The sequence below is a fragment of the Sapajus apella genome, unplaced genomic scaffold, assembly GCF_009761245.1.
Source record: "Sapajus apella isolate SASKATOON/1434 unplaced genomic scaffold, GSC_monkey_1.0 scaffold125, whole genome shotgun sequence".
Taxonomy (NCBI): domain Eukaryota; kingdom Metazoa; phylum Chordata; class Mammalia; order Primates; family Cebidae; genus Sapajus; species Sapajus apella.
Genome location: NW_022437065.1, coordinates 1,388,179 through 1,399,362, shown reverse-complemented (window position 1 = coordinate 1,399,362; position 11,184 = coordinate 1,388,179). Strand labels below are relative to the sequence as shown.

At 39.4% G+C, this 11,184-nt stretch overlaps 1 protein-coding gene across 1 annotated transcript in view; it reads right to left on the bottom strand.

The window, feature by feature from the left end:
- Positions 1 to 2,948: 2,948 nt before the first annotated feature.
- The window catches only part of TSPAN7 (tetraspanin 7), a 124,471-nt gene continuing 116,235 nt past the window's right edge, over positions 2,949 to 11,184 (bottom strand). Inside the window, exons 6-8 of the mRNA XM_032261648.1 lie at positions 10,553 to 10,636; positions 4,197 to 4,272; positions 2,949 to 3,929 (exon numbers count right to left, since the gene is read on the bottom strand). Of these exons, the coding sequence (XP_032117539.1) occupies positions 4,204 to 4,272; positions 10,553 to 10,636 (153 nt within the window). The 3' untranslated portion in view covers positions 2,949 to 3,929; positions 4,197 to 4,203. The remainder of the gene's footprint in view (positions 3,930 to 4,196; positions 4,273 to 10,552; positions 10,637 to 11,184) is intronic.

Genomic DNA, 11,184 nt, shown 5'->3' with positions numbered 1-11,184 from the left:
TCTTGAATAAATAGGATAGACATGGAGCACAAGGTGAAAAAGGTAGGCTGAAGCCAGATTCTAGTACAGAGGTTCCCACTCTGCCTGGACATTCGAATCAACTGGGGAGTTTTAACAAAAAAAAAAAAAAAAAAAAAAAAAAAATCTCGGGCCAAATCTCAGCAATCTCTGTGCTGGGCTATGATTTATAATCTCAAAAATCTATTACCTAAGTTTTGTTCAAAGGCTTTTAACATTGACAATTAAATGTGTGCAAACAAGAAAACCTTTGTTTTATGTATTTTCTTACTTTAAACCTAAATTCCGAAGCCTGTCCCCCAATATTTTTTTCTGAGTCTGATTGCTAGGAAATGCTCCAACATTTTATTTCATTTTACTTTTTTTCTTTTGAGACAGGATTTTGTTCTGTCACCCAGGCTGAAGTACAGTGGCACCATCATTGCTCACTGCAGTCGCAACCTGGGCTCAAGTGATCCTCCTGCCTTAGCCTTCTGAGTAGCTCAGATTACAGGCATGAGACGCTGGGCCTGGCTCCTGGCATTTTTAATGACATGTTTTAATTATTTCCTCCTCCCAGCTGCAAATCTTTATATTTGTAGAAAATGTAAACTAATTGCATTAGATTAAGCACAATACAAATAAAAGGCAAAGCTCCTTCTAAAGTCAACCAACAAATAGTGAAAGCACTGTGGAATCAAACAGTGCTCTTGCTAGGAAGAAAGGAAATAATTCAACATCTTGAATTATTTGTGTCATTTTTTTCTACCTCTAACCAGATGTATTGTTAATCCAGAACTCACTGTTCTTGAAAAGGCAAGTCTCAGGCTGGGAGAAAAGATTTGCAATACGTACATCCAAGAAAGGACTTGTATCCAGAATAGAGAAAGGATTCCTACAAAACAATAAAGACAACTGATTTTAAAATACACAAAAAACTTGAACATCTTACAAAAAGAGGAAATCAAAATGGTCAATGAAAAAATGAAAGTGTGAGGCACATTAAATCTAGATAACATTATGCACCTGTAGAATGTCTAAAATAAAACAGACTGAGAATATCAAGTGTTGGTGAGGATGTGGAACAACTAGATCTTTTTTACATTGCTGATGGGAGAATAAATTAGCATAACCACTTTGGGAAAAATGTTAGGTAGTACTTCCTAATGCTAAACTTACCTTACTTCCGACCAATCCTACAAGTGTATTTATGTCCACCAAAAAGCATATACCATAATGCTCATTGTAGCTCTATGATAGTAGCCAGAACCTAACAAAACAATTAAAAATAAAAAAAAACCCAAATGTCCAGAATGGGTATACTGTGCTATATTTGCACAATGTAATCCTTTACCACAATGAAGACAAGACTATGTTTACATACATCATGTAACTAACTCTTGCAGACACAATGTTGAGTGAAAGAAGGTACATGAAGCAGTCCACACGGTGATTCTATTTATATGAAGTTGACGAAGAGACATAACTAAAATATGGGAATATAATTCAGATTAGTGGTACTCCTGGGCAGGGTTGAGGGGATGGTGAGAGAGCTGTAGTTACTGACTGAAAATGGACACAAGGGAACCTTCAAGGGTACTGAAATATTCTGTATATAATCTGGGCAGTTGTTTATACTGGTTTGTACATATGTGCAAGTTGAAGTTGTACACTTAACATTTTGTGTTCTTTACTATAAGTAATCATTATATCTCAACAAAGGGGGGTGGAGGATAATAAAAAGAAAACAAAAAATTGTTTCAATTTCTGTCTTTTAAGTTTCCTTTGAAGGAGGAAAGGACATTGCAAACAAGTCATTCAGAGTTGAAACATGAACATTTGATAGTTTTAAAGTAAAATCAACCTTGGTCCAAATGTTTCACATTAAAAGTATGTTATTCTGAGATCTGAATTTAGTTTAGAAAGCATATAGATTTCTTACCAAAGTATACCAATAAACCCATAGTTTGCAAAAAGATGAACCACGGGTTGAGCTCTATTTAGGATTTTAAAGAAAAGCTTCATTTCAATATATAATGAAATAGAAATTAGAAACTGAACTGTCAAAAAATTTTGAGCTACATATGTTTCCAGAGAAGAGCTCTCCTTTATTCACTAAATTGCTGACCTTTTGAAGAGGGTCCAACTGAAGTTTTAAGCAGTGTCCTTTGTCAATGTTGTAGCAGGGTTTACTCTATGCAAGGTTCAGGCTAATAAATGCATACAGTTAGAAAGCCATCTCCATTATAATTACAGGTTGTACAACAGAGAAGAGGGAGCCTTTTAGATCTACTCATTTGGTAACAGATCAATTTATGCTTTTACTAGGTTTTTGTTTTTTGGATGACTCATCAAGAAGGAAAAAATTAATTGTAAATGATATACTGCACCTATTGGTAAAATGCTCTTTAAATCACGTGAAAGCATTCCAAAATTCAGTACAAACTGGGGCGCTGCGATGGCTAAATCGTAGGATGTAATCTCTTCTCTAGGTTGCGTTTATTCGATCCAACCCAGAAAACAAAGAGGAAAGGGAAGAATATATGCTCATTAGAAATGATGAAGGGAAGAATAGAGGCTCATTTCCTTTTTTAAGAAATGAAATCCAGATTTTAAAAACTCAGCTGAAATCTTTGTATTTATTTCATGAATTTCAGGCCCAAGAATTTCAGAGGCCTGAAATGATATGAAGGCTCTATTTCTGCAGACAACAATGTATTCTGTTCATGATAAATGGTTAAAGTTTCTGAAGTGTCCATACAATAATTTTAAAAATCTAACCCTTTAGCTTCTCTGCTGCCTGATGCTATTTTGGTGGGGTAGGAGCACACATGGAGAGGTGTGTCAGTGTGTGTGAGGTCCACCTGCCTGCAATGTCCTGAAGAGCAAGATGGAATAGAAATGTGTTTAAAGACTTTCGTAAGAACCAAAAAACAGAACCAGAACGTAGCTGTTTGTAATTGCTCTATTTATTAATACATATATCACAAATGTTCACAATATCAATGCATTCTTGTTGGCATGCTAGACAGAGGCATTATTTTTGAAGATCTTTTAAAAATATTTTGACTTGTTCCCCCTTCACACTCATTTTTAAATTGATCTGATGAGGTCCTCGATGTCTATAATGTCAATGCAAGAAAAAAGTACAGAGAGAAGTAGTAAAATAACACAATAGCAATTAACTGGGGAAAAACAAAATATCATGGCCTTCACAAGAAGCAACAACACAGTTTTGTAACAGGATTATACAGGTTTCAACTGAGAGGCAAAGATGCACTAAACTGCCTACATATACCCAGGTATGTAACAAGCAAGGAGACCACCTAAAGCTCAGTTTCCTTCATGCATGACACATGCTTTTTTTCTCCTCACGGACAATTACCGATGTGTTTCTTTACATGTCTTAGGCAGCCTGAAGAAGGTAGGAAAGCCTTAGTAGAGGGAAAATCAAACCAAATGAGATTAAGTCAAAAGAACAGATAACTATCGTCTGCTTATCTACTTAAAGGTGTGTGGCATTTACCACAGTGAGGAGCTAACAGGAGCCTCCCACACTACATGCAGGGTCCAAAGGGGCCAGCGATGGTGTGATAACCAGTCACCGATGATGAGTTGCAGTTGGACCAAGTACAGATGGAGGGGCTGGCCCATGCAGGGCCTCAGGGTGAGGTTCACTAGGACTAGCTGCAGGGGGACCTGGCTACACTCTGTGGCACAACAGGGCTTCACAAAATGGACACTACACGTGACATGGGCTAAAAGGTGGAGCAGAGACTGGGTAGGAGTGTCAGTTGCACGTGGGGGGCTAAGGGATAGGAGGAGCAGGGCAGGTGTATTATGTACTGTGCTCTAACATTCTTTGGAAGTCTTTCAAAGATTGATGTAGTTCCTTTTTAAAACAGGTCTCTTACTCCGTTGTTCTTGAAAGACTAAGAGAGAAATTAAAACATGTCAGTGATTCACCAATAATAAGGACTTGAAAAGAAAGGTAACAAGCTGAAAAAAGCATTTCCACATTTTTCACAAAAGAACCAATTATACCTCCTTCCCACAACCACGGAAATGAGATTTCCGCACATGGACGAGTGCTGCCAGGATCAGGTGCTCAATGGCCAGGCAGTACTCCTGCACATTTGAAGGGTAGTATGTGTCCCAATTTTGTGTCCCAAAATTAAACACTCCCCACTGCCACCTACCTCCTCCTTACACCATCTCATACTGATTGGCCGTGATGAACCGGGACAGACAGCAGGCCAGCAGCATGCCAATCAACTGTTGCCAGGGAGAAAAACAAAAATGAGACTCTCAAGTCACTGAACCACATCTTTCTTTTAATTTTTAATTGATAATTTTATATGTTTATGGGATATAATGTGATTTTTGATATATGTGTATCACTAGACATAATTGTTTTTAAGAAGTTTCCGTATGTAAATAGGGAAAGGGCCCTAGAGCAAAAGATAAAACCTGATTTCAACCATGGGATCTCAGCTGTTGGGAGTCTAACTGCAGGGTCAACTGGAGGTTCTCAAACTGGCCATCATGTTCCAGCTGTAGCTCACTCTGGCCATTGAAGAACAACTTTTGACACTTAAGGCTATTAAAATTTATTCATGTTATGAGAGCAATAAAAAAATAAGAAACACAGATTTAGTGATATATTAACTAAAATGCTAAAATTTAATTCAAAGCTATAGCACATGCATTTAGAAGATTTCTCAGCATACTATAATATCCCAGCGATACCCGGCTGACAAAATAATAGTTCTTTCCTTGAGGCAAGAATAGAGACACTATTCTTGACCAGGTACATTCACCAGTGAGGTAAGAAAGCCATGGCTTGTGAAAAGGTAGGAGGGGATAGGGGAAAGTGGAGCTTTATATTCTGTCTCTCAACCATGTAGACATCTTAGGCCTAAAGTGGGCTCATCTACACCCAGGGCCCACCTCCTAGTTTTTTAGGGGCCTCAGGACAACTAATGACATAGTACCTCCACCTCCTCAGAAGATTCTAGTCCTCCACTTGTCTTTGTGCCTTGATCTAAACTATGGCACAAGTGAATCTAATAAAGATGGCTGTGATACTCTCAAGACACCCTTAAGCACATCTTGTTCTGTTCATTAGAAAATTCCCACTCATGAATCTGGAGGATCAGCATTCTTTGGAGAGGGGCCAATTGTGCACTTGTGTTTAGAGGCTGCTTTCTCTTGGCCAATGTAGGCCCTTCTCCTTAGACAACAAGGCATGTTTTGCTGGATAAGGGGTGGGAATAACCTGTGTCACTAAAAGTGTGACCCCAGGACCAAGAGCATCATAATCACCTAGGACCTTTTTAGAAATGCACATTCTCAGATCTCACCCCAGACCTGCTGAATTAGATACTCTGGGGGGTGGGGCCCAGCAACTGGTGTTTTAACAACCCTTCCAGGGCAGGGAACTGCTCATCCAATCTACCTAGTTACCCATATCTTTCAGGTGAAATACCTGCTGCCACTTCAGTTCCCACTGTTGGTCACAGCAACACCTGAACTCAATTTTCCTGGCTCTTAACCTACCCGTGCAGGTTCCAGTTCTCACCTCTTATCTTCCTTTTTCAAATTAAAACTGTGCTGTGAAATATGCAAACTATAACCTCTTTCAGGTAAGGAAACATCATCATCTTATTGGACTCGTCCTATCTTCTACCAAGGCTCTGGCCAACATCATTTGGTGCCATAAAACACAAAGTCTCATGCACTTACTGCCAAGTGGCTGAAGGTACCATGACTGTAACCTCCAGAATATTCTGCCAAATGAGAAACTAAAATATGATTGTAACAACCTTGAACCTCATAGCTTGTCTCTGTTTGTTAGAACTTCCATTTTCCAGGATCAACACCAGAACACACTTGATAATATCAAAAATCAAATAAGTGTCAGAGTTAAATAACACATTGGGGTAGAACAAATTACAGTCATCCCTTAGTATCTGCTGGAGATTGGTTCCAGGACCTCATGAGGATAGTAAAATCCTAGGATGCTCAAGTCTCTGATACAAAATGGTGTAATATTTGCATATAACCGATGCATATCCTCCTTTATACTTTAAATCATCTCAAGATTACTCATAATACCTAATACAATGTAAATGCTATATAAATAGTTGCTATACTATATTGTTTTTATTTGTATTATTTTTTGTCATATTGTTATTTTCAATCCATAGCTGGTTGAATCCATGGATACAGAACCTGAAGATATGGAGGGCTGACCGTATTGAATATCCAGGCTGGAGAGCAGTCGTGCAACCTTGGCTCACTGCAATCTCTGCCTCCCAGGTCGAAGCAATTCTCCTACCTCAGCCTCCTGAGTAGCTGTGATTACAGGCATACACCACCACACTCAGCTAATTTCTGTATTTTTAGTAGAGATGGGGTTTTGCCATGTTGACCAGGCCTGAGATGTCTACATTTGTCAGCTGGGTATGGCTGGGATATGGGCTCAAATGATCCTGGGCTCAAATGATCTGCCTGTTTGAGCCTCCCAAAGTGCTGGGATTACAGGCATGAGCCACTGCACTTGGCCTGTATTGAATCCGTACCTTAAACTGTACAATATTACAATCTCAGTTTTCCAGATAAGAAAATTGAGGGTTGTGAGAGGTTAAAGAATACACCCCAAGCTACACAGGTAATTCTCAGAGCTTGGGCTGTACCCTCTTCTCCTATCTAAGTATAGCCCCAGCCGTGTCCTGCCCTCTACATAGAAAAGGTAAACAGGTCTTCTCAAGGGCCCTCAAAAAGAAAAGAATGACTGGCATATAATGAATCATCTTAGCAGCATTTTGACCCTGAAGGAGGCCAGACAGGAGGGTGAGGATCTGAAAGTGTATGGGTAGGAATAGGACCTGTGTTTTCTTACAAGTACCTTTTCCCTTTGAATTTCACAGACTTAAGTCTTTTTGTTATAAAAGAACAAAACGAATTCCCTTCAGGTGCTAGCAGAGGCAGGAACAAGGATGATCTCTGGCCTTAAAAGTTAATACAGCAGGCCAAGTAAAGAGGTCAGAATTATAATCCTGGATCTATAGTAGCTGCCCAACTTCAAGCAAGTCACTCAACCCTCCCCTTCTGGAAAACAGCTCTACTTTCTTTACTCAGGACTATAATATTATATGATATGGGGAATTAATCCAGCCCAACAGGTTCTAAGTCTAGCAAAGCCCTGGGTCTATTTACCTTAGACACAGAAGCACTAAATACAGAGGTCCAGAGGACACCCCATTTCCCCACTGCATTCACACACGCCTATGTACATATACACAATGCCACAAATTGAACAATAAACATGTCCATGCCCAGGCATCCCATGGCTTTTGGCTTCCAGGCCATATTGGGGGTGGGGATAGGACAGGGGTGATATGCGTACATGCTCTGTCTCTCTCTCTCTCTCCCCAAGCCCTCGAGTGAAAGAGCAGTTGCCAAAGATGAAGTGAAGAAGTACGCGACTAAACACACTCAACCTCCTGCTATAAATTTATAGGCAGCAGACCCTGCCCATCAAGTCCAGACAAATGAGGTTTAGCTTGAGAGGACAAAGGCAATGGAAGTTTATAGAGAGAAGTGTTCAATGCTTGACACAACCCTGCTGCTGTCCAAAAACAGCACTCAAGAGCTTTCAATTAGCTAAGTTAGCTAACAGGGGCAAAGTTCCTGCACAGTCTATTAAAAGGCTAGACCCAGCTTAGTTTTCCTAATACTTTATACCACCTTTAATCTCTGAGACAATAGATGTGCCTGACCAGTTTCTTCCAACGGATGATAGAATAGAGGTCACAAGAGCAAGCAAAGCAAAAGGCAAGAAAAAGGTCAAGGGCAAGCCAACGAAAGGCAGGGTGAGGGGAGAGAGAGCTCTGTTCTTTCCTACCTACTTTGTCCTCTCTGTGGTCTCTACTTAGTAGAGCCTTCTTTATTATAGGAAGGCTAAGGAATAGGGCAACACAATTGGTTATTAATATCAGCCAACATTTGCTAAATTTTACTATGACATTGGCTCTAAAATTTCTGAACACATGTAGCAAAAGGTCTGGTTCCAGGTCACTGACCAGGATCAATAGGGCTGGTTCTTTGTGAACAGGCATCTGGTAAATGGCCACCATTGTCCCCAGGTTGCCTCGGATTTATGGACGTCTGGAAGCCAACTTCAACTTTCAGGAACCCTGAGTTTGATGGCACCATAAATAGCTGCAGTTCTTGGTGCATCTGGCTGGTAAACGCCAGCAATAGCCATCCCTCTCCTTGCCGGAACCTGGGAGAAGATCTCAAGTCTCCACCCTGCTGGTCCTGCCTGGCCACATGGGTGAACAGTACTGGCACTGTGGTGTGATGCCACTGGGCTTTGTGTTTTATTACCCCAACAACTATGTGGTACCTTGATGAGACCTAAACTCACTGCAGATAGTTTTGGAGTTGAGGTTCCTTAAGGCCAAAGCCCCTCATCCGGCCCTAGATGGTCACAGGGCATATTCAACAATTCATGAATCACAGATTTCTTTAAGGTAGCACAGAGAGATTAATGCTTATCAGGCCAGATAACTATTTGTCTAATCATAAATTTCTTCATTGGAATGTGTGAGAGAAGAGTGGAAGAGAGGTGTTAATCAGATTCATTACTTGGAGAAGGATTCATTTGATTTATCTCATTAATGAAAATAGGATCCTCCTGATACCACACATATACTTATGGCCACATGGAAATATTCTTGGATGGTAAGGTGTTTCATTCATGAGATTCCAGATTCTTTGAGGCTCTCTTCTCCTCATGTACAATATCAGCATAATATCCCTTTATTTTTTTCCTCAGATGGGACAGGCCTCCTCAATGCCAAACACAAGACTACCCTTTTGATGTTAACAATGTGATGCTACACATGCATGTGTTAAGTAAACAGGATGTTCAAGGCTGTCAAGTGCATCCTGCACATTTGCATCAGTCACCAGGGTTTGGGGATCCTCTAAAATGTCCCTCAGTCATTAGACTGATGTTACTGAGTATTATTATTGAAATATTATAGCCACTAGAAAAAATTTTAGAGTAGCAATTGCTTTTCAAATGTCTCTGGAGACTGAGTTAATTTGCATTGTTTGTGACCCCACTCTGGTTTGTCTGTGTGTTGGAGTGTTGAAAGCTTAATTCACTTCATGAGCTGTAAAATAAAAACAAAAAATAATGAAGCATGGTAAAAGATAATTTTGAAATTGCAACAAGAAACACACTTGTGCTGGCTGAGCCCACATGCTCTTGTGAGATAAAATGTCACACAGGTATTGTAACTGCTTAAGAAGAAAAGCTCTTCTACCTCTCTAAGGCTGTCTACTTATAAAAAGTAAACCATCAGACTAAAGTTCTATTCCTTAATCTAAGTGAGGGTTACACAGCTATGTTCATTTTGTGGTAACTTATTAAGCTGTAAACATAATTTATGCACTTTTCTGTATATTTCACATTTCAATTAGAAAGTTTTAGGAACAAACTGGAATAAAATTAAAGTTCATTGGCATTGCTAAGCCAGAGGGCCAGAGATACAGATGGGTGGGGAAAAGTAATTAGAGTCTGAGATAGCCTATGCAGAAATTAGAGTTGTGGTTTGTTGTAGACACCAGGTCCTGAATAAAAAGAAATTTTAAAAAATGAAATGAGAGCTGTGGAGACATTACTCAGACAACATTAATTGGGCTTTGTTTGAAAAATGACCTGTTGGTCTGAACAAAGTCTGAGTTACACCATAAACAAAGTTTGCTTTTGGTTGTTAACTATACATGTCGATTCTTCTACCCAAAGCAACATTTTAGCAAGGATATATCATTTGTCTGGGAGATCAGAAGCCTGTGGGACCATGCCCTGCCTGGTGGAGGTGGGCTACATTTTAGATTTAGCTTAATCTTGTTCTATCCTCAAGTGTGTGTGGTTTACTTAATTGGCATAGTACTTCTCCCATTGATTTTTAGACAGTAGGTAGAGATAAAGGGATATAAAATTTAATACACAAAATTTGGTTTCCTCTTAAGAAACCAAATAAGCATAGTCAAACCTCTTACAGTCAAAGCTAGAGATTAAAATAATGATCACAAGCTGAAGTTTGTTAAATTTAGGCTTTCTTTAAAGGGAAAGATATCATCCATAATACACAGGAATTAGCAAAAAAGGGTCAGATCAATCAGGAAAAAAGCTTCCCCCAAATCCAGATCAGCCATTTGATGTTTTGCATTGTTTATGCTCCAATTATGCCAGCACATTATTCAGTGAACCTCCATTTGACCTATAGAAGTAGCCAGTTGTTTATCTGGAGCCAGTCATTAGTTGAACTGTAACCGATATTCCCTTGATGACAAAACTTCATTTGAGTTGAAAAAGAAAAATCAATAAACAGATCACCTGAGGACTAATGAGCAAGGCGCTTTGACCCCATCTATCAGCTTCTCCCAAAGTACAGGAAGGCAGGCTGAGAATCTGGAGGCCAGGGAGGGAGGCAGAGGAAAAGCTAGACAGGCTCTGCAGAATTATGTAGGCTACCTGGGAGAATGCGATTCCAAACGCCACTCCAGCGATGATTCCCATGTTAGTCTCCATGAAACTAGTTACCAGATCATAACAACCCTGAAAAAAGAAAAACACTGTCTTGGAGACATGTTTTGACTTAGGCTAAGCTTTTTACTAAAGCTATGTGTACTGCAAACACTCCCAACACACACTTCAACCTTAATTCAGCAAATATAATTGCAACTCACTCTAGGGATTTATTAGCATTCTTTTCAAACTTAAAAAAATAAGAAAAAATTTTAAACATACACAAAAGTGTAGAGACACATGACCCTTCCCCTAACATCACAAATTAATATTTGGTCAATCTTGTTTCATTTGAGCCTCCCCAACTCCCATTCCATTTAAAGCCAATCCCAGACACAATTTCATCGACAAATGTTTCCGTAGTAGGACTAAATTTAGCAAGAAATCTGTAAGATCTATGAAGCAAACACGATAGAGATAAAGAAGTAGGCTTGAAAAGATGAAAAGACATTCTGCATCCTTGAACAGGAAATCTCAGCATCATAAACATAGTTACTAGCATTTTGACGATGAATGACAAAACTTGAATAAACAAACTGAAATCATCTAGCTAGAGGGAAGTGTTTGGATATCTGCCA